This window comes from Macrotis lagotis, chromosome 6 (genome assembly GCF_037893015.1).
Source record: "Macrotis lagotis isolate mMagLag1 chromosome 6, bilby.v1.9.chrom.fasta, whole genome shotgun sequence".
Lineage (NCBI taxonomy): Eukaryota > Metazoa > Chordata > Mammalia > Peramelemorphia > Peramelidae > Macrotis > Macrotis lagotis.
In genome coordinates this window covers 89,538,416-89,563,208 of record NC_133663.1, presented here as the reverse complement: position 1 = coordinate 89,563,208, position 24,793 = coordinate 89,538,416, and the positions used below count along the sequence as shown (strand labels likewise).

The 24,793-nt window shown below is 34.7% G+C and overlaps 1 protein-coding gene across 4 annotated transcripts in view; it reads left to right on the top strand.

The window, feature by feature from the left end:
- CASP8 (caspase 8) overlaps positions 1–24,793 on the top strand; it is a 50,155-nt gene that overhangs the window by 9,679 nt on the left and 15,683 nt on the right. The window contains exons 1-6 of one of the 4 annotated variants that reach the window (XM_074191655.1): positions 9,692–9,905; positions 11,231–11,558; positions 20,419–20,524; positions 21,466–21,601; positions 21,705–21,734; positions 24,302–24,354. In XM_074191655.1, coding sequence (XP_074047756.1) covers positions 11,260–11,558; positions 20,419–20,524; positions 21,466–21,601; positions 21,705–21,734; positions 24,302–24,354 — 624 coding nt within the window. In that variant the 5' untranslated portion in view covers positions 9,692–9,905; positions 11,231–11,259. Of the gene's footprint in view, positions 1–9,691; positions 9,906–11,230; positions 11,559–15,306; positions 20,525–21,465; positions 21,602–21,704; positions 21,735–24,301; positions 24,355–24,793 lie in introns of those variants that run through there. The other 3 variants (XM_074191653.1, XM_074191656.1, XM_074191657.1) reach the window with 3 other exon arrangements.

Here is a 24,793-nt window from a genome sequence, read left to right as displayed (position 1 = left end):
TTTTTTAAGCATTCTTGGAATTGCTGGATCTGCAGTTTAGCCATTCCTCTTTTATAAATAAATAGATTAATCATTTTTTATAATTAAAAATTGAAATTCAAAATAGTTGGAGCAATTTGCAACTTTCCCAATAGTACACCAGAATGTACATTATGCTACAACCCCTCCATACAATTATTGTTCCCATAATTTTCATCTTTGTCAGTTTCTGCAATATGAATAAATCTTAATTAAATTAAATTCATTTCTTTCTAATATTGTCATTTAGAGCATTCCTTAATATGGTCATTTCAAGTATGTAGTTTTTTCTATGAAATTTTAAAATAATCAGATACAGATAGAATTTATTGTGTGAGAAATAAGGTTTTCCCAGTCCACAAAATAGCAGTTCTCAGCAGTTGTCACTGATTAATTTTTTTCCAATCACCAAGCATTTGTTCAATGCCTATTAGTTGTCAGATAATGTGCTGGGTGTTGAGTGAATACCAAAGTGAACTAGGTTGTCAAGACTGATATTTCAACTTGTGAAATGGATCATATAACTTAGGAGAGTTCCCAGATTTTATCCACTTCTTGACTTCATAAGATAGCTTTCATAAATTCCCAATATAGAGAGACCATTTTTCTCCATTTCTAAGCAGGTACAGGTATTCTCTATTGCCTCTTAGCCTACCTCAGCATGGCCAAAAAAAAAGTCTTCTAAAATCAAAATAATCATACCTAGAGTGTTAAGGAGTTCTTGCCTCAATCCATACCAAGGAAGAGAGACAACTGGTCCATTTGAACCTTTTGAATGTGTACTTATATCTGAGTTTGACACAAATTATTGACTGATTGACTGGACAAGCCCAGTATTGAACATCAAATCCTTTACTGTTTCTTCTATTTTGCTTTCTTTTCTGTTTGCAGAGTTAGCAAGTGTGGGAGAAAACTCTTTCCTCTTCAAAGAAAGAAGTGTGTGAAACACAGATGACTCAAGCATGCACTAATAATCTTAAAACATGAAACACTTTATGGTCTGCTAAAGAGATGCTTCACATTCACTTAGGAGTTGTACTAAGTCAGATTGAGAAAAACTGAAGCAAACAGGGGTTCTTACTTGCCCAGGGGTAATCCAAAGTACTAAGCATTTGAGGCAGAATTGAAACCCTGGTCCTTCAGACTCCAAGCCCATTACTTCATCCACTGTGTCACTTGATTTCTTTCCAAGTCCTGACAAACCACCACATGGCTAGAATTTTGAGTCCTCCAGCTGCAGAATTCTACTGGTGATTTCCCCTGGCAGGGAGGGGTGTATTCTCTCTAATAAGAGCATTTTCAACAGTTACTTTCCAGATGATTTTTAGCCCTTTTGAACTTCTGACTTTGGGGATTCATCAGAGTGGAACCATAGTTATAAAAGTCCAACTGTTAAGTCACTTAGTCATCTGTGCTTAGGGAAGGAAAAGCAAAGCAGAAGAAGCTGTCGAGGATTTGATGTTCAGTCCGTCTTGTCCAGTCAATCAGCCAATAATTTGTGTCAAATTGAGGCAAAGGCTCCTTAACACTCTAGGTGTGGAAAGATTCCCTCCATGAATATTTTGATTTCAGAAGACTTTTTTTTGGTCATGCTGAGGTAGACTAAAAGGCAATTATTTGTTATGGGGAAAGATTGATTGTATTGGCAGAGTGAGGAATCATTGAGAAGCTACAGAAATGATTTTTTTTTTGGTCATGCTGAGGTAGGCTAAAAGTACAGAGAATACCTGTACCTGCTTAGAAATGGAGAAAAATGGCCTCTCTATATTAGGAATTTCTGAAAGCAATCTCATGAAGTCAATAAGTAGATAAGGCCTGGGAACTTTCCTAAGTTATATAATCCATTTTACAAGTTGAAATCTCAGTCTTAAGTATCTGTTTTCACTCAATGCCCAGCACATTATCGGATAACTAATAGGTATTGAACAAAAGCTTGGCAATTGGAAAAAAATTAAAAGTATCATCATTATTCAGTGATAACTGCTGGGGATTGCTATTTGGTGGACTTGGAAAACCCTATCTCTCATACAATAAATTCTATCTGAATCTGATTATTTTTAGATTTCATAGGAAAAAACTAGGAGCAAAAGGAAGAGTGCAAGGAGGAATATTTCTATAAAAGCAAAAAAAGAGAAAGTATTGGAGACAAAATTGTAGATGTGTGATTCTATAAAATAATTTTGTAAAATAAAAAGTAATTGATAATAATTAAAAGACAAGAAATAGATTGGAAAAATACAGGCACTACATCAAGGGTTTGAAATCTAGAGTCAGGAAATGATACATATCTGTAAAATCAATACATATAAATTTGGACAAGTCAATTAATCTTTATTAGCCTCAGTTTTATTACCTGTAAAATGAGGGGATTGAATCAGATGATGTCTCTTCCTGGTTTAAATTTATGAAATAAGAACTATGGATATATTCTTGAATTTTCTCTCTCCCTCCTTTTTCTTTTTTAACTCTTGCTCTGGAAGCTGTCAGACATATAGCCTATTTCATTCTATTCCTGTGATTTCCTAGAAGAAAACACTCTTCCTTAAGTGCTACTCCATTATTCTTATCTATTAAAATATAAATTCATTTAGGACAGGGACTTTCTCTGTTTTGTATATATATATATATATATCCCCAGGACTTAGCACAGTGTCTGGAACATAGGAAATATTAATTAATCTTTTTCATTCATTCAAAAGACAATAGCAGATTATTTTTTAAAATAATTATTTTGTTGGTGCTCTCATTTATTTATTTTAGCATTTTTGTAGCTTTTCAATGATTCCTCACTCTGCCAAAACAGTCAATCTTTCCCCATAACAAATAAGTATAGGCAGGTAACAAATATCACCACATTGATCATGTTGTAAAACATAGACCTCATTTTCTATCTAGAGTCAGTCCACTGTTTCTCATTTTGAGAGGCAAGAGGAATAATTTACCTTCAGCCCCCTGAAATTGTAATACACTCCAATGAACAAATGATTTTTTTAGGTTTTTTTTGCAAGGTAATGGGGTTAAGTGGCTTGCCCAAGGCCACATAGCTAGGTAATTATTAAGTGTCTGAGGTCAGATTTGAACCCAGGTACTCCTGACTCCAGGGCTGGTGCTCTATTCACTGCGCCAGCTAGCCGCCCCTGAACAGATGATTTTCAAAAGAGGAAATACAAAGAGTTTATGACCACATGATGAGATGTTCAATTACCCTAATAATCCTCACCCATTGAGAAAGCAAGCAATATGATATCAATTATACAGGGGAAATCATCCAAAGCATATTTCTATATTTGCTATATTAGGGAAAAAAGGGCAAGGAAAATAAAGTACACTCAGAGATCAGTTTTGTTTCTAGAGGTGGATTGCACTCTTCATCATGAATCCTATGGAATTGTTGTAGAAGTATTTATCAGATTAGTTAAGTCTTTTACATTTGATTATCTTTACAGTGTTGTTGTTGTCGTGTATAATATTCCGATTGTGCCCACTTTACTTTTGCATAGTTCACATAAGTCTTCCTAGGCTTTTCTGAAATCTGCATGCTCATAATTTCTTATAGCACAATTATTCCATTGTAATCACATATAACAATTTGTTCAGCTATTCCCCAATTGATGAACATCCCCATAGTTTCCAAATTTTGCCAACACAAAAGAAATAAATAGCTTTGTACATAGATTTCTTCCTTTTGATCTCTTTGGGATACAGACCTAGTAGTGACATTGCTGGATCAAAGATTGTGCTTAGGTTGATAACCTTTTGTGCAAAGTAACAAATGCTCTCCAGAATGGTCAGACCAATTCACAACTCCACATTAGAATACTTATTTTAGCACATCACTTGCAGCATCCATTTTACTCTTCTGCCATGTTAGTCAATCTGATAGGTATAAGATAGTAACCCAGAGTTGTTTTAATTTGTATTTCTCTACTCATTAATGATTAAGAGCATTTTTATGTGACTATTGATAGCTTTGTTATTCATATCCTTTGATCATTTATCAATTGGGGAATGGTTCTTATTTTTCTAATCTTGGTTCACTTCCCTATATAGTTGAGAAATAAGGTCTATATTGGAAAAATCTGTAAAAAAAAACAAACCCTTTTTTCCCATTTCTGCTTTCCTTCAAACTGCATTGGTTCAGTTTGTACAAAAGCATTTTTAATTTAATTTAATCAATTACTTCCCCTGAATATCTCTCTCTCTTGTTTGGTCATAAACTCTTCCTTGACATAAACTCTTCCCTAATTATTTCCATATTTCCTTAATTTATTACCCTATTTGTCAAAATCATGTACCCATTTTGACCATATCATGGTATATATGATATGAGATATAGTCTTTACCTAATTTCCACTGGGATCTTCCCATTGTTTTGGAGTATTTTTGCAAAATGTTAAGCTCTTGCCTTGGATCTTTGGGTTTACTGAATACTATATTATATGGTCATTTACTGTATACTGTGTAGCTAATCTGTTCACTGATATACTGTTCTATCTTTTGGCCAGTGAGAGATTGTTTTTATTGATTCCTGCTTTGTAATATAGTTTGAAATCTGGGCAGCCATCTTTCTTCATCCCCCCCCCCCTTGATTTCCTTTATATTCTTTTTTCTTTTTAGATTTTTGCAAGGCAAATGGGGTTAAGTGGCTTGCCCAAGGCCACACAGCTAGGTTATTATTAAGTGTCTAAGGCTGGATTTGAACTCAGGTACTCCTGACTCCAGGGCTGGTGCTCTATTCACTGTGCCACCTAGCCACCCCTGAATAGATCATTTTCAAAAGAGGAAATACAAAGAGTTTATGACCATATGATGAGATGTTCAATTACCCTAATAATCAGAGGAATACTTTTTAAACATTCATTTAAAATTTTTTTGGTCCAAATTCTAATCCTTTCTCCAACCTCTCCCTTACTCATTGAGAAAGCAACCAATATGATATCAATTATACAGGGGAAATCCACTATGCCACTTAGCCACCCAATTTCCTTTATATTCTTGGTCTTTTATTCTTCCAGATGAGTTATTTGTCTAGCTTTATTAAATATTTATTTGGCAGTTTGGCTAGCAAGGCACTGAATGAATAATTAATTTTGGTAGAATTGTTATTTTAACAATAGTGACTAGATCTATCCATGAGCCATTAACATTTCTCCTATTTTTTTTTATGCTTTTGCAAGGCAAATGGGGTTAAGTGGCTTGCCCAAGGCCACACAGCTAGGTAATTATTAAGTGTCTGATCGGATTTGAACCCAGGTACTCCTGACTCCAGGGCCAATGCTCTATCCACTGCGCCACCTAGCCACCCCATATTTCTCCTATTGTTTAGAACTTTCTTGATTGGTGTGAAAAGCATTATAATTAGTTGCTCTCCTTGTCTTCACAGTTAGTTATTGTTTATTATTGCTCAGTTATTTCAGTTGTGTCTAACTCTTCATGAATGACCCCATTTGGGGTTCTTGGCAAAGATGGTGGAGTTGTTTGCCATTTCCTTCTCCAGTTCATTTTATAGTTGAGGAAACTGAGGCAAACAGAGTTATGTACTTTTCTGGGTTAAGTCAGTCTTCCTGATTCCAGGTCTGGCATTCTATTCACTGTCCCACCTCAATGCACAAAATTAGATAGATTTCCAAGTACTGCAATAATTAATGAGGTGTACTTCATGTATTTTATACTATCTGCAGCTATTTTTAATGGAATTTCTCTTTCTATCTCTTCTTGCTGGATTTTGTTGGTAATATATAGAAATATTAAGGATTTATTTATTAAGGTTTATTTTATGTCCTGCAACTTTGTTAAAGTTGTTATTTCAACTAGTTTTTTTTAAATTGATTTGTTAGATTTCTCTAAATATACTATAATATTTGCTTAGAGTGATAATTTTGTTTCTTCATTGCTTATTCTTAATCCTTCAACTTCTTTTTTCATGTCTTATCTCTATAGTTAACATTTCTAGTACACTATTCAATAATGGACATTTTTGTTTCACAATCATATTGGAAAAGTTTCTGTTATCCTCATTACAGATAATGCTTATTGATGATTTTTAGATAGATAATACTTAACATTTTTTTAGGTTTTTTGCAAGGCAAATGGGGTTAAGTGACTTGCCCAAGGCCACACAGCTAGGTAATTATTAAATGTCTGAGGCTGGATTTGAACTCAGGTACTCCTGACTCCAGGGCTGGTGCTCTATCCACTGCACCACCTAGCTGCCCCCTTTGCAGTGTTTTTTAATAAAAATGAATGTTATGTTTGTCAGAAGCTTTTTTCTGCATCTATTGATATAAAACATGACTTTTGCTTTTGCGAATAAGATAGTCTTATAGTTGTTGAAAAATTGAACCAGATTGGTATTCTTAGTATAAATCCAATCTGATCAGAATATAAGATCTTTATGATAAATTGCTGTGGTCTCCTTACTACAGAATTTTTTTTGCTCAATATTCATTAGGAAAATTGGTCAGTAGTTTGTTTTGTCTGAGTTTGCTCTCCCTAGTTCAGTTTTCACAATCATATTCAAATCATAAAAAGAATTTGGTACAACTCCTTCTTTACTTTTTTTCAAATAGTTTATATAGTATTAGAATTTATTATTCTTTAAATGTTTGGAATTCACTTGCAAACCTTTATGGTACTGGGGAATTTTTCTTCAGACTTGTTCAACTTATAACTTGTTCAATTTCCTTTTCTAAGACAGAGATATTCAAGTATTCTATTTTTTCTCTCTGTTAATTTGCACAATCTATATTTTTTATAAATATACAGCCATTTCATTTAGATTGCCAGTTTTATTGGATTATAATTGGACCAAAGAGGTTCCCCAAATTGCTTTAATTTCATCTTCATTGGTGGTTCATTCACTCTTTTATTTTACTAGTAATTTAGTTCTCTTCTTTCTTTACTTTAATCAAATCAATCAATGGTTTATTTCATTGGTTTTTCTTATAAAACCATCTTCTAGCTTTATTTATTAGTTCACTATTGTTGTTTTTTTAATTTTAATTTTAATACTCTCTCCTTTGGTTTTTAGGATTTCTATTTTAGTGTTTAATTGGGGATTTTAAAAATTTCTCCCTTTTCTACTTTCTTAGTTGCATTCCCAATTCATTGATCTACTCTTTCTCTCCTTTACTGACTAAGCATTTAAAGATAAAAATTTTCTCCTAAGTACTACTCTGGCTGTATCCCACCAGTTTTAGTTTGTTGTGTCATTGTTATCATTTTGTAAAAGGAAATTGTTGATTGTTACTATGATTTATTCTTTGACCCACTCATTCTTTAGGTTTGTATTGTGTCCAACTAATTTTTAAACTATACTTCCACAGTCCTTTATTGAGTGTAATTTTTGTTGCATTATGAAACCAAAAAGATACATTTAATATTTCAGTTTTTCTGCATTTATTTGTGAAATTTTTTATGACCTAATATTTGGTTGTTTTGTTAAGATACCATATACAAATAGGAAAAAAAAGTATCCCTTCTATTTCCATTTATCTTTCTCTAGAAGTCTATCAGATCCATCTTTTCTGATATTTCATTCATCTCCTTAAATTCCTTTTTATTTATTTTATGGTTAGATTTATCTTGTTCTGTGAGTTTCCCTCTGGAATAGTTTTATGTAATTGCCACAGCCTCCAATCCAAGGCCGCTAGTTGGTGTTGCCAACATCCTATACTCTCAGATAGTTCCCTTCCCTGTGTCCCAAACCTTTTCTTCCTACCTTTTAAGTCAAGTTGTCTTTGGCTGGAAAAAGTCTCATCTCTCTTTTTGTTGGTTATACTGCTGCAGAATTTGTTTTATTATTTTAAAGTTGTTTGGAAGAAAACATTAGGAGAGTTTTGCTAGAAGGCTTTGTCTGTACTACCATCCTGGCTCTGTCTCAGAAAAAAAGTGTAAAAGTAATTTTAATAATCATAATCATAGTATATAAATTATTATATTTATAATAATTGTTATAATTGTCAAAATAATAATTATAGTTTAGCTATAGTAATAACAAAGCAATTAAAATAATTTAAAATCTTTTATTGAAAACTTTTGTTTTTATATCACCAGAATTGTTTCAAATAACCCCTCTCCTCTCCCATCAGTGATCTTACAGAAAAAATTTTCATCTTTAAAGAAAGGGAGGGAAAAGAAAAAAAGAGGGAGATGAGACACACACAAAAATCAGAAAATCCAATCATTACTTTGAAAAAGTCTAAAAATATATGCCATAGCCTACACCTGTGGACCTCCCACCTCTGCAAAAAAGAGCATGGTGGGGATATTTAGAGAAAAAAACAAATTGCAACAACCTTAAGATATTACCGTATATCTTCCAGAATGGCAAAAACAGCAATAATTATAAATTGAACAACCAGTATAAACATTTTGAAGAACTGTCTTATAATTTACAATAAGTTAGAAACTGATTCTGCCTTCTGAACCAGTGATTCAATTGCTAGAACAAAAATGTTCAGAATTGCTTTATTATAGCAAAAATTTGGAAATAATCTGGATGTTTAAGAGTTATTGTGTCTGGGCTGGAGTTGTAATTTCATTAGCATAAGGAACACTCAATGAGAATATTCCCTTTCCCAGTGCAGATTGATGCCTCCCTGCTCTGCACCTTCTAGTATTATATGTTAACTGGGACACTGAAAAGTGAAATAATTTGTCCAGTGTTCCAAGTTGGTATGTGTCAAGGGTCTACCTTGAATCCAGATCTTCAAAGGAAAAAAAAACAAAGGTGATAGAACTTTAGATCAATTTGCAAATCCATTTTTGCCTTTAGTTTGTTGAGAGTTATATGAATATTAAAAAGGAGGAAGTTGAATGTGTACCATGTGCTACAACAATAAAAAATGAAAATAAGAGGCTTAGATTTGTTGTCTCTCTCTCTCTCTCTCTCTCTCTCTCTCTCTCTCTCTCTGTGTGTGTGTGTGTGTGTGTGTGTGTGTGTGTGTATGTAGTAGTGGAAATATTAGAAACAGAAAATAGTATGCCAAATATTATTTCCTTCAGTGCTGGTCTTACATTTCCTGTGGGTGTCTGATTCTCATCCCATTGTTAGTGGGCCACCTGGAACTTATATACTAGAAGCTATTTTACTGTAAGGGGAGAGTGGCCTTCCATTCCTGTACATTTGGATATTCAGATAAAGATTCTTGAAGTTGGCATACTAAAATAGGTAGTGAGATGTAAATACTTTCCCCCAAACTCACCACCTAAAGGCTATCTTATCAAAAAGGATACTGAAATTTAAACCTACTGAGAGAGTTGGAATTGCCTTAACTCCCTCCCCCAAATTCCACCCACGAATAAACAAAATGCCTATTCCTTTTCCTTAAAAAAAATCTAACATTGCCTCTTAGTTTTGCTAATTTTCCTTAAGTGATCTAGCCCTTTTTACTGCTTAATTTCTTAACTTCTTTACTTGCTATTTTCAAGCCATAATAATATGTAATAAACTTTCATTTCCCTATACCTCCAAGTCAAGAGTCTATGTATGGAATTCATTCCCCTCACCTTGGAAATGAAAAATTCTGACACCAGATGTTGAAAACCTTTGGGGAACCCAAGAACAGTTCAGAGTAAGCTAAGGTGGTCAGAGGGTGTCATGTGTGTATTATTTGTCTAAAAACAATCACATACAAGGAGGAAAACATGCCTGAGAAAGTTGAGAAATCTTGGGGAAATGTTGATTTTGCTGAATCAAGAAAAAGTCATGCTAAGAGTACTGTTCTAAGAGTACTTTTCCACATTCAGGATATTGCATCACATAGGAAGTCATTAGTCAGACACTACTTCAGCTATTCAATGAATCTGTATTTTTTCCCAGATAGATACTCAGACCTTTTTCTAAACTGCTGCATTTGTGAGAGAACCTAGACTTATTTCTTGGGGTAAGCTTCTACTGAATAAAGCTCTTCTGATTTCTCAGGTTTGGTGAAGGCAAACATTATCATTCTTGGTGGTGGAGGGGATAGAATGGTGGCATTAACTTCACTTTCAATCAAATATATAAACTGCTAGAAATCCTGGAAACCCAATTAAATTTTAACTTGAAGAATTTAAGATCTTTGATTTTGAGCTCACTTACTGGTACAGGATTTAGGACACCCAGTTGACAACCTTCTTGAGCTCAAACAATTCACTAGCCTTAGTCTCTCTAGTAGCAGGAATTACAGGCATTCATTATGATTACTGGATATTTAAAGGATTCTAAAAGGTTTGAATGTGGTATATCATTATAGACTTGGATATAATTCTGTTAAATTGCATGGTCCATGTGTGTAAAAACATTTTAAAATTTTCTTTATTTAAGGCAATGGGGTTAAGAGTAACTTGCCCAAGGTCACACAACTAGGCAATCATTAAGTGAAGTCAAATTTGAACTCAGGTCCTCCTGACTCCAAGACTGTTGCTCTATCCACTGTGTCACCTAGCTGCTCCTGAAAACACTTTTCAATGCTTTTTCAACTTGCAATTATAGTCAAAATATTCTGGTCATTCTGGACATTACATTTCTACTAACAAGTCACATTTGCATTGCACTTTGAGGTTTTCAAAGCACTTTATCTACAATATATAATTTGATCCTCCCAACACTGTGAAATATTCTTGTTGCCAAATCACAGATGAGGAAACCATAACTTCAGAGGTCTTCCTAGATGTTCTGCTCAATACTAGCTTACAGCTAGTAAATGGATTTGAAATCATAGGTCTTTTGAACACAAGAGCTTATTTTGCTTTACTATGATATGCTTCATTAAGATAACATTAACTTTTGAAAGACATGATCTTTGCTCTTAATGTTTAAGGAGTTGTGTAGGGGAAAAGTTGAAACAGTTAAGTAATCATGTAAAGTCCCTTCTGATTATGGGTCAAAAAGAGAATAGAAAGATGAACATGCAGTGGACTGATTTAAGAATGCCTAGTCAATATTCATTTTATTCATTTGTCTAACATTTATCAAGCAGGAACTATGTAAGACAATAACTATGTGGTAAGTGCTTTGGGATATTCATAGAAGGTACTGATCCTAATGACAGTTATAGATAAGTTAGAAAGAGCAAGTACATTATATTTTAGAGTGTATAGACTTTGAATGTTGTGGGAAACATCTTCTTTGAAAGTGAAAACTTTCAACTGAACAAAGAAGAAGCCTTAGAATGTATACAGCTAAGAGTTTATTTGTCTTAACTAAAATAAGAGTTTCTTTTCCCAGGTTAAAACTTCACCTTCTTTCTGATAAGCATGGACTTCCGCACAGTTCTGTTTGCAATTACAGAGGAAATAGACAGTCAAGATCTGGCTGCTCTGAAATACCTCTGCTTGGATTGCATTCCATTGAGGAAGCAGGAACTAATTAAGGATGCCATGAGTTTCTTCAACACACTTGAGGAACAGGGTTTGTTGGACGAGGACAATCTGTTCTTCTTGAAGGAACTGCTCTACCACATAAAACGAATGGATCTCCTCAAGACTTTCTTAAACACTAATGAACTGGAGATGAAGCACCAAATTTCAACCAAAGGCCAGGTTTCCTCCTATAGGTAGGTGGAACTTTAAGATTATGATTTTTTGAAATGAGCATTATTTGGATGCATTTTAAATGAGTTTAACTTTGTACATAGGCAAACTATATGAGTACAAATACATCAATATGTGTAAAAGCTTTGCAAATATTAATGTGCTATATAAGTGCTTAAGAGGATGATGATATGATGATATCTAGGGCACATGAAAGACTCCTTCCTCCCTAAACCCCTCCCCTCAAGAATTTCATCCCACCTATTCTCAGATGCCTAAAATTCCATTTAGGGAAGACAAAGTCTTTATTTTTTATATTCACTTCTATTTTACTTTCAGTTCTAAATTTTCTCCCTCCTATCTCCCCTTTACCTGCCCATTGAGAAAGTAAGAAAAAACCAAAATATGTTACAAGTATGTATAGTTCAGCAAAACAAATCATGCTTTTTTAAAAAGACTTTTAAGTCCATCAGCTCTCTCTGGAGATTGGTAGCATGTTTCATCATTAGTCCTTTGGAACTATGATTGGTTCTATTATGTTTATTCAGAGTTCCAAAGCTTATCATTTTATAATTAGAAATAAAATGCTTGAAATCCAAATACTCTTGGGAGAAATGAGGCATTGGCAAATTCATACCAAAGAATGTTTAATTGTGATGTTTGTTCTCAGTTCACTTGAATTTGAAAATTACATCTGAGGTCAGATATTTTCTCCTAGAGATTATGATTATAATTATATTGACTGGTACTGGGTGTGATAAATGGTTTGTTTTTGTCATGATTTGGGGATTTCTTTGTAGAATTGTACCATGAGGTATTGGACAGAAATCGAGAACTCAAAATGTCTGTGCAAACAACAGAAACACATTTAGATAATCCTTTCAGTTTTCCAAGGCATATGTGAAAAAAAAGATCTTATTCTTTTGTGCAGCTACTGAATCAAGTTAATGAAAATGAATATCATTTTCTGGATCATTTCAAACACAGTGGAGATAAGATTATTCTTTTTTAATTTTTATTACCCTTTCTGCACATATCTATCAAAATATTTAAACACATAAGAAACAATTTTAAATAATTGTAAATGATTGCACATGGAGTTGTAAACTTCGTTTTATAATTTGTTTTTTAAATATTGAATATATATACATATGTAAAAGTATCTTCACATGTTCTAAGGCAATATATACTGTTTTAAGTGTGAATATATAATAAAGACATTTTTAGACAATTAGGGTTAAGTGCTTTACTCAGGGTCACACAGCCAATAAGTGTCTGAGACTGGATTTGAATTCAAGTTCTCTTGATTCTGGTGTGGTGCCCTATCCACTGCAATATTATTGCCCAATATTATTTTTTAAAGTGTACCTATCTACAGGATATTCAAATTTCATACAATATTTATGTTTTGGAGAGAGAGAAAGAGTCAGAAAGACCTGAGTTCAAGTTTTCATTTTCATTTCAGAAATGTACTGGCTATGTAGTCCTGAGCAAGTGCCATAACTTTTTTGGACCCTAGTTAATACCTCAAGTTTAGTTAGTAGAAAAAGTGTCCTTACTAAGAGTTCCTTACATAAATGAAATAACAGATTTTTTTAAAAAATAAGTGTCCATGTATATTAACCTTAACAAGAGAGACACAAATTATATAGTTTATTTCCATGTCCTCATTTGTATAATTTTCTGAAGTTGTCTTTTTTTTGCTATTTCTATTCGTATATACATAACTATAGTCACTATCATTCTTTTGATTTTGTTTGCTTGCTTGTCTTCATTTTGTCTTTTCTTAATTATTTGCAGTCTTCATATTTACTATTTCATGGAGTAAAATTACATTCATGAACTAAAATTTGATTGGTTGTTCCAAGAAAACTGGACACATAGATTGTTGACATTTTTGATATGCTGCTTGGGATACTTTTTTGCATAGATAGGTCCCTTTTTTATTTTTGATCAACAGCCTTCTATTAGGTTATAGTACTAGTACTAGAATAGGAACGTGAAAGAATTTGAACACTTTGAAGTTCCTTATTGGGTAGATCTACATTGCTTTCTATGAGTAATGAAATCCTGTGTTACCAGGATCACATGAGATAAATGCTTAGCAAACTTTAAAAAGGTTTTTATGACCAGGCATCAGCATCCTTAATTCTCATTAGTATTTTGGATTCAGAATTTTATCAGAAAATTTCAGTACAAAGTTTTTTCTGTTATGATTTTTTCTTTTTCTTCTAGATATATTGCCTTTTGCTAACTCTATATTATAATTTATAATAAAAATCATGTTATTTTCTTTTACATTATCCTTTGCTGAATGCTTAGAAAACTTACACATTTTTACAATAACAATACATATATTTCTTCCATTAGTTTCTAATTTTATTTTTTATATTTGGATTATTAAGCTATTTAAATTTTACTGTTCTACATGGATAGAATATCAATTTCCCTCATATTTTGTCATCCAATTTTCCATCTTTTCCTGAAGAATGGCTCTTCAGAGTGTAAATTCATCTTTCTGACATGTCCAAAGTTTTATCTACTAATCAGCTAATTTTTCCTTTATTAATTTATTTTCTGTTCTATTGGATGAACATATAAAATTGATATCTTTCGCTGTCAATGTCACCTTTAAGTATGATATATTGTTCCCTTCTTTACCTCTTTTAATCTTTTTAATTTAAATTCAGTCCCCCTCTAAATACCATCACCACAAATTTTAATTTTTTGGCAATAGCCAAAGGATGGTAAATTTAAGCCTATCCTGACATTTGAATTCTATATTACCCTTTCTTCTTTAGGCATGTTTCTAGAGGAAATAATAGCATGTTTTTTTTTAAATAAGGGAAATAAATCCATCTATATTCAAAGTTATATAATTATTATTATATTTGGATTATCAGCTACCATGGAATAGGATGAGACTGGATATGTGATTTTATTAGTGTAGGAGATTTTCAGTGAGGAAATCCTAAATCCTGAAGTAAATTAGGTGCCTGCTCTAAAATTCAATATTTTAAAGAGTTTTCTGGTCTACTGCCCAAGCCAGAATGTGTCCTATGAAGAACTTGAAGCTAGATCTTCCTGACTCTGACTCGATGTCATGCTGTCTCTTACTTGTTGCCATAGACTAATATATTATTAATATTTTTAGAAAGAAATGTGATCTACCCAACATCACTAGTGCTAATTCTATTTCAACATCAGTGTATAGAAACAGTTACTATATTTTCATCTCTAAATTTTTCAAAATCTAACTTCCCTATCGGTCCTACTCTTGGAGATTAGAGTATCAAAGATTTAAAGTTGAAGGGGACCTGAGATATCATCTAGTCTAATGCCTTTACTTTATAGATAAGAAAACTGAGATCCAGTGATAGTAAAATGACTTTTCCAAGGTCATACAGGTAATAAGTAGCAGAACCAAGTTTTGAATCCATACCCTGTAATTATAGACCTTCTTGCCTCCATATAATTTTTATCTTGGTATCTACTGCCAGAGTTTCATACAGTGGTTGGTACATAGCTGGTACTTAACATACGCTTGTTAATTGATGTTAACTGAGAATTGTTATTGCCTTAAGAAATATATTCAACAGGATGGGAGAGAATTCCTGTGACAGCCAGTGCACTCAGCCCCAAGTTTACTTTGCTGTTGATCTGGATTTGTAGTCTTGGGGTGGGGCATAAATGAAATCAGTTTCCTCATTTCTTTACCCTGATTTTGGGGAGCATATGCATAAAAAATAAAAGAGATTTTAATTTTTTCAGGAGACTTCAACCAAGACAAAAACAACTGACAATTTGAACAGCCAGTCTGAAAAAGGCAATCAAAGGACTGGAGTTTGAATGTGCCTCAAAAGCCAACCATGCTGGCTGCTTCCTATCTCTGAGCATCCATGCTTGAAAAACCCACCTAGGCTCCAGATCATATGCTGCTCTGCTTTCCTCCCTGCTCTCTTCCTTCACATTCTTTTTCCTCTCAAGGTTCTCTCCTCTCTTTTCTCTTCAAATGAGTGAAGAAAATAGATTGTCAATTCCTTTTTTTGTTGTTGTTTTGCAAGACAATGGGGTAAAGTGACTTGCCCAAGGTCACACAGCTAGATAATAAGTATCTGAGGTCAAATTTGAACTCAGGTCCTTCTGACTCCAGGACTGGTGCTCTATCCACTGTACTACCTAGCTGTCAATTTTTAAACCAGAAGGGTCTCTCTTCTCTCAGGGGCTGGTGTAGACAGGTATTGGGAATTTTCTGATCTCCAATGCCCAGTTAGAGTAGTAACAAAATTAGGACTTGTATAGGGTAACCAAGGTTTTGTACAGATGCTGACATCCAAGGGAGATGAGATTCTTAATCCTCCAGAGGATTATGCTTCCTTACCTGATCATTCCTCTCCCTTACCAGGCTCTAGGCTGTTATAGCTAGAGTCACCTAGCCATCAGATATCTTTTTCAAGGAGCTTTTGGACTTCCAGTCAAGATGGCGAAGAGAAGATAGGTGCAGTTCTAAAGTCTCCTGATCTTTCCCCATCTATGATATGAAACAAACCTCTTAACAGAAATCCAATCCTCAAAACCCAGAAAGAAAAGCCAGGAGAAAGAACATCTACCTTAGGATTTGTCTTCCACAGCCTTGGGTGAGTCCTAGCACAGAAGGTGGATCAGCCTCGGATCAGCCTGATTAGCAGCAGGGTTGGAGCCCCTGGGAGCCTGAGGGCCCAAGAGCCAGACCTGTTTGATTAAATGGAGCAAGAGCCTGGTGGACCATGGGGGGGACTTGGTTCAACTAGGGAGCAGAGGCACTAGTGTTGGTGCTGACCCTCTGGAGCTTGCTGACAGGGCTGGGGTGAGAGTTCCGGTGCAGGAGAGCTGTGGACACCATCCTTGGGCTCCTCAGGTCTGAGGAACTCCGAGCCCATGCCTCCATTGCAGCTACAGACTACTTCTGCCCCAGGCACAGGTGTGTGAGCAGAAAAACCAGCCCAGCTGACAATTGGGAGAGGGATGACTTCACCCCAGGGTAAAGCCCACCATTGATTGAAGACAGCTTCAATCACTCCCTCCAGGTCAAGGGAAAAGGCCTCAATCAAGGTCACAGACACTCCAGAGGAAAGCAACCAGCACCCCCTACTGGCCAGCTGGAGAAATTACACTCAGTGAGCAAATCCTCTAGCACACCCTACTGGCCAGCTGGAGATATTACACTTAGTGAGTAAAGCCTCTATGGATCCCAACACCAAACCTCTGTGAACCAGCCCCTCCCCAACTCAAAGTCTTAGCAAAATGAAGGAAGGTGAGAGGAAAGGTGGATCCATAGAAAAATTCTTGGAAGGAAAAGACTCTAACTCAGAGAGACCTAGAACCTCTGAGGAGAATATGATCTGGTTTCCAGCACAGAAAGACTTCCTTTAAGAAATCAGGAAGGAGTTTAAAAATCAATTGAAAAATTTGGAAGAGATAATTAACACCTTTCAACAAGAAAACAAATCATTGGAAAATACAATTGGACAAATACAAAATAAGAATAAATCTATCAGATCCTCAGTTGAACAAATACAAAATGAAAATAAGTCTCGCAGATCATCAATTGGACAAATACAAAATGAGAATAATTCTCTCAGATCCTCAATTGGGCAAATGCAAAAAGAAAATAATTCTCTCAAAACCTCAATAGGTCAAATGGAAAGCTCTTTCAAAAGTAGAATTGACCAATTGGAAAAGGTAAATGAAGAAAACTCCTCTCTAAAAAAATATGGAATCTGCAGAAACTAATGACTTCATGAGACAGCAAGAGCCAGTTAAACAAAATCAAGGACCTTCCCACAGAATAAGGCAGATTACATTGCTTCACCTCAGGACAAGTCATCCATCTGGGGGCCCCACTGGGATATCTGAAGTCAAATCAGGATCAACAGCAAAATAGACTTGGGGTTGACAGCATTAGCTGTCACAGGCACCCTCTCCCATCAAGTTGAGGGTGTTTCTTAAGAAAAGAGCAATATGCAACTAATAAGCTTTTGTCAAATACCTGCTATATGGTGACCGCTGGATGAAGTTCTAGGGGAAAATACCAAGACATAAAAGTTACTATCTTTAAGGAATTTTATTTGTACTTGAGCAAGGGTAGAGAAAATGATACAACATATTCATTTTTAAAGTTATTGCAATGATCTAGGTGAGAAGATGATACAAAATGTTTGTTTTTTAAGATTATTGTAATGATCTAGGTGCAGGGGTTGAATGAGGATGATTTGAGTGTGAAGAAGGGGAACCAATGAGAAAAATGTTGAAAAGGGGAAAATGGCATGTCTACATGACTGATTAAATATGGGAAAGGGAAATGAGTCAGAATGAAAATGAAATAGCTTCCATCCTGATAGAAGTAAAACAGGAAAAAATAAAAATTTGACATAAGAACTCAAAAAAGCACATTAATCTGGAATGATTTAGTTTGAAGAAAAATGGTCCTGCAGTCTTCTTTATGGGTCCAAGGTGCTACATTATTCATGATATTTTAATAATGGTGGAAGTGATGATGAAAGAGAAAATATGAAATAATACACTTCCCTGCCTTCTTATTGTAGAATGGTAGCCTCCTCCTTGATATGATTTTTTTTATTTTGCAAGGCAATGAGGTTAAGTGACTTGCCCAAGGTCACACAGCTAAGTAAGTATTAAGTATCTGAGGTTAAATTAGAACTCCAGGGTCAGTGCTGTATTCACTGAGCCGCCTAGCTTCCCCCTATATATGATTTTTAAAAATTCTTCCTAAAGTAGTTAATTTTTTTCATTTAAATTTGACTATTTGTGGTAAGCTTTGTACCTTGAACAAAACAGCATTTGTTAGTCACTCTGTGGTTTCTTTATTATTCATCTCACAAAATTTACTAAGAACCATTGTTGATAATTAAGAGATGGCAAAAGCTCTCAAGTTCTCAAGCCAATGATTGAAGGAAAACTAAAAAGAGAAAAGGGGCCTCAAAAGGGGAGACTAAAGGCACTGAAGAAGCTAGTTTCCCAAGTTACTATTTAGCCTTTAGCCTGCTTTGTTTGTCTATTCCAATCTGAATTTATGGTTATGATTTTCATGATTTTTAGCACAATTTAGCTACTAACTGTTTCATAGCTAGATTAATTTGGAGTTGAATATCAGTAGAATATGGTTTGCTTAAACATTGAATAAATTTAAAAAAAACAGACTAGATTATAGGTATTTATAGATGATGAGAATTCCAAGCACAAGAAAAATGTTTGTTAAGTCTGATCAAGAAACAGATACTTCTGAATTAAGAGAATTGAATTTAGAGATTCCAATCTAACTCATCATGCATTTAAAATTAAACTGTTGGGTTCTATCTTCTATCCATTATCTTGGTCCTCTTGAAATCTGGTCTCCCCAGATTGTATAAAATGTGGCTAAGTCCTAACAAGACATGAATGTTAAGACATCATGTAACATTTTTCAGGCTTTACAAACACATGCTTCAATCTTTTTAATTTCTAAAAGGTGAAGTCAAGTCAAACTGTAAACATATAGTAGTTGTAATCAATTGGTTAGCCAAGAAGCATTTATCAGACTTCTGTGATACCCGAGTTCAAATTCAGCCTCAGACATTTAATAATTACCTAGCTGTGTGGCCTTGGGCAAGTCACTTAACCCCATTGCTTTGCAAAAATAAAAAAAAGAGTGTCCTGAAATTTAGCTGGCCTGGCTCTCAAATGATTTGCAGCCATTGTGTTAAGCTGGGAATAGAAAAAAAGAGGCAAAAGCCAGTCCTTGCTAATAGAGTTCATAACTGAGCCACACAACAAGCCTGTGAGGTAACTACTTGTATCACCATTTTATGCTGAAGAAACTGAAGTACAGATAAGTTCAGACTTGAACTTAATCAGATAGTATCAATGGTGGGATTGGAATCTAGGTCTTCACCTTCATGTTCAACATTCAGCTCATTATACCACACCATTCTATAGGAATCAGGGAATACCTTTAAAGCTGAGAGTTATGTCTTCTCATGAAGCTTTGTTGACTACTAAGAATTGCATGATCAGGTGTATAAAGTAGAAGCATCCTCCAGGATTCCTTGGGTGCTTACAGTTTGATCTTCTTTGAAATGAATAAATGAATGAATAAATAAATAAATGAACAAATAACTAAGTGAATGAATGAGCCTCCCTATTTATTGTTAGTCTTGTGTGTAGTCACAGATTCTTAAGACTGGAACCAGAGGAGACCTCATTTTACAGATTAGGAAACTGAGTCCCAGAAAACTCAAAGGCCTATACAGGCTTATTGAGGAAATAAATAGGATACCTGGATTTAAACTTAGGTCCCTGGACTTGATCTTCCATTAAATCATGCTGCCTCTTGGTCTGACTGTATGGTTTCATGAAACATCTCTAAGACATTCCTTGATACAGTATAAGATATTTTCAAGGTTTAGATATTGTGGGGATTTATTGTGTCATTTTGAATATTTGTTATAAGGAATTTTTTTTCTTTTCCTTCTTTTTCCCTCCCAATGGCACAGGTGGGAGGAGGCTGAAGGGAGTGGTTAGGGATAGATTAGCAAAAAAGGGGGGGAAGAAAAATCATTGACTCACTGAGGAATCATTTTTTTTTAAAAGAATAAAAGAAAACAGAAAGAAGTTTAAAAAGAAGCACAGATAATCAGGACAATGTTGATAGCTACACATTGAAATTATTCAATTTTCAAAAGAATAGCAAGCTGTTTGTAAAAGAGCTAAAATAAATTTTTTTTCCTGTTCTATGTATTTGGAATTGCCTACTTTATTTGGTCTCCATTAAAAGGGAAAAATGAGTAAGCATTCATAATATGCTTTGAGGAAACATTTTTAAAATTTCTTAATTTCCCACCTCAGGATCCTGCTTTTTAATCTTTCAGAAGATGTGGCAAACTTTGAATTGAAATCTTTCAAATTTATTTTGAGTAGCAAGATTCCAAAGTACAAACTAGAAGATAATACGGTAAGAATTGGCAATGCTGTGCTTTGTAAACCAGAGTTCTTTCTGAGAATAGGTTGGGATGGAGGGTATTGAGGAGAAGGGAGAGAGACTTTCCAGGTATAAATAATAGCTTACCACCATCTAATTCTCAGCCAGATTTACATTAGTGGTATTGGGTGATGGAACTTTTACAATACAGGAGGGTCTTGACTGTTATCAAACAAAACTGGGCTCCATGTTTAGAAATGACATGAAAAGGGAAGTCTTAAAGGACTAAAACAATTTATATACCTTGGGTATATCAGACCAGTTGTCTGGGGTGATAAGGTAATAGATTTAGAGCTGGAAGGGCCATAAAAGATCATCTAGACCAACTTGCTCATTTTATAGTTGAGGAATGCTTAGAGATTTTAAGTGCCTGGTCCATGGTCACAAAGCTATTGTCAGACAGGGGTACTTGAACCCAGATTTTCCTGTCTATACATCTAGCACAATGCCCACACTTCTCATTTTGCCTTTCTTCTGGTCTCCAGCTTAATCAGAGACTGAGATGAGCATTAGACTTGAGAGATGAGTCAGTGATGTCATGACTATCCAGGTCTGATGTTGTAATTTCTCATTCTTTGTCTCAGCCTGGACTTTACTTAGCCTGTGGAACTGAAATCTCAGAGTTGATTCTGATAGAGATGGAGTCAGAGATGAGCCCTTTCCATTTGTCACTATGTTTACAGACTAGAACATGCCCAGAAAAAAAATGGGGCATGTGATCTAAAGACTCTCCAAAAAGCCCTTTTATGACAAAGGATCTTTGGCCAATCCAAATGAGGGGAGGGTATGATTGTTTTTTTTTAAAGTCCTTGATTCTGAGAATTTGAAGGAAACAAAAATGTTAATATCCAAAGAATAATGTAGCTCACACTTTTCAAGTGCTGTTTCACTGATTGCCATCTCTTTTCCACCAGACTTCTTTGGAGCTTTTCATTGAGATGGAGAAACGAGGAATTCTAGGAAAGGAAAACCTGGATGACCTGAAGAGAGCTTGTGACAGCATTGATAAAACCCTAGTGAGAAAAATCGAAGAATATGAATCAAGCAGAGGTGGGAAAACTTTTTTTATTCATCAAAATTTGCTCATGAATTGACATCATTATTGTCACAAGGACCTCTAAGCAAATATTTGTTTGTTTTTTTTTAAATCTAGAAAGAAGAGCTCCAGTGGAAATCCAGGATGGTAATATATAAAAATAAATTTGGGGAGATATATGTGTTTTACTTATTTTTATCTATTCTCCCTCTTCTTTTCTATTGTCTAATTCAATACAATCAGCATTTTCATGCCAACCATTCTTCTAAGTACTGGGAATACAATGATCAAATGAAATAATTCTTCCATTCAAGAATTGTGTAGTCTATTGTGAAGAAACAGCACATACAAATATAATATATGTGCAAAGTAATTTCTGATGGGAGGGGACAGGTCTAATTCCACTCCAGATGTTCACTTGGACCTGACCTGTATTAGAACATTCCAAGCTTGTATTGATCTGGCCCTCTGTAAACTTGATTGTAATATAGTGATGTCATTTTGGTCCTCTTTGAGTACAAAAGACGACAACAAACCAACAGGTCTACTGTGAGGGCAACTTGTGAATAATTGAACAAAGTTCTTAGGTCACAAAGGAAGGCTAGGGAAGGGTAAACTAGGAACACTAAAGGGTTGAAGTTGATAGGTGGATAGAAGGGAAGAGTGGGTGATATGGGAAGCTTCCACCTAGGCAGTCTCAGCTCTCAAAGGGATTTACATAGAGTTCCAGGGCAATAAATCAGCCAAGGTAATGTCAAATAAATCATAACATAAATCAACAACAAGCATTCATTAATTCCCTATCATGTGTAGGGTACATATGTGGTAGATTCTTGGGATACAAAGGCAAAAAATAAAATAGTACTTGCCTCAAGAAGCTTATATTCTACTGAGAGAAAAGTGGAGAAAACATAAGTAAATATACCAACATATATATATATATATATATATAAAATTAAATACAAAGAAATTTGGGAGGGTATAAGCAATCAGGAAAGACATCAGGTAGAAGCTGGTGCTTGAGTTGAGTTTTTTAAAATGTTATTTTACTTTATCTTTTCCAATTACATGCAAAGATAATTTTGAACATTCATTTTTTGTAAGCTTTTGAGTTCCACATTTTTCTATGCCCCCCCACTCCGGCATTGAACAATTTGATAAAGATTAAGCATGTACAATTGTGTTTAACACAATTCCATATCAGTCATGTGAAAGAAGAATTAGAACTAAGGGGGGGGGGACCCATGAGAAACAAAGAAAAAACATAAAATAAGTTTTAAAAAGAAACATACATAGAATGCTTTGATCTGCATTCAGACTCCATAGTTTTCCTCTAGATGTGGATAGCATTTTTCCTCACTGTCTTTCATCCCTGAGCTGCTGAGATGAGCTATAGCCATCATAGTTTATCATCTCACAATATTGCTGTTGATGTGTACAATGTTCTCTTCATTCTGCTCACTTCACTCAGCATAAGTTCATGTAAGTCTTTCCAGGTTTTTCTGAAGTCTGCCCCACTCTTACAGAACAATAGAACTCCATCACATTCATACACCACAATTTGTTTAACCATTCCCTGATAATTTGACACCTCAAAAAGAGCTGCTATAAATATTTCTGTACACCTGGTCTTCCCCACTTTGTCTGATCTCTTTGGGATACAGACCTAATAGTGGTATTCCTGGATTAAAGGGTATGCATTTTTATTGTCTTTTGAGCATAGTTCCAAATTGGTTTGAGATGTTTTTTAAGGGAAACAGGATTCTAAAACTCAGAGATGAGAAAGGAGAGCATCCTAGGAATGAGGGAGAGCCAGTATAAAGGTTCAGAGGGGAGAGAGATCCTGTATTGGGTGTGTAGAATAGCCAAAATGCTGGTTTTGCTGGAGCAAAGAGTATGTGAAAGGGAATAGGATTTAAGACTGAAAGGTAGATTAAAACCAAGTTTTTGAGAAATTTAAATGCTAAATGGAAAGTTTCTGTTTGATCTGAGAGGACCTTTGCTCACCTCCTTTTTGTCCATCCAAGTTTTTGTATTTTAACCTAACATGATTCAATTAAACTCTACAGACATTTATTGAGATGCTTTTACATTCAAGGCACTGCAGGATACACAAAGATGAATAAAATCTCATTTTAAATTTAGGTATTGATGTTTATTCACAAGCTAATTCACTCAATGTCATTTTAAAGAAAGTTTCTTGTTAAGTCACCTTCTCTGAGAACTCAGCTCTTGACTGAATCTTTAGGTATTCATTTGCTTTCCCAACCAAGACAGAATCTATATTAGAGTATTGCTGGTATTATTGCAAAGAGTTTGGAAGTGGGATTTTTTTTTTTTTGCTTGGTTGGGTTTTTATTCTCCCCCTCCCCAAACAAACAATGAAGATTGATTTAAGATTCCTTGGAGGAGTTATTAAAAACCTTCTCTCAAATGAGACTGAATTTCCTTTAGTAACATGGATGAGAAAAAGACAGTGTTTTTTTTTTCAAAAATTTCAAGTATCAACCCTGAAAGATAAATAATTTTCTAGGCTCAATATGGACCTGCAGATAGCAGAAGTGTTATTGGCCTAAGATAGATTCAGCCTAAGAAATTCCTTTTGTAAACTGAATTGTTAGTTTGAAAAGTATCCTAGATGTATCTAGATTATTGCATTTTTTTTATTCCCTCTTGAGCCTATCTCATTCTAGTCCTTTCTGGTTTGTTTTTAGTTGAAGAAATAAGTGATCTTCAAGCAACATTTGGAGATTTTACAGAAGAAAAGGTATATTTATATTCCTGTCTTCCTGTCTTATTTTTCTCCATTTTCCTTCATATTGGCTCCATTATTTTCAATTTTTATAGTTGTTAGATGACTAGAGAAACAGAAACATAGAAGGGTTTTCTGTATATTAAGACCCAAGGCAGAGCTATTGGATAAATAGAGGAAACACTCTGGACTTTCTTTTCCAGCCCATACTGGGAAAGTGCTTAAGATGAGTTATCAGGGGCAAGTTCTTGTTCCTTTCTATTGTGTCTGACTCTTTGCAACCCCTTTTGAGGTTGTCTTGGCAAAAACACTAGGGTAGTTTGCCATTTATTTCTCCAGCTCATTTTACATATGAAGAAACTGAGCAAATTGGGATAAATGACTTGCCCAGGGTCACAGTGCTAGTAAGCATCTGAGCCTGGATTTGAACTCAGGTTTTTCCTGATGTCAGGCC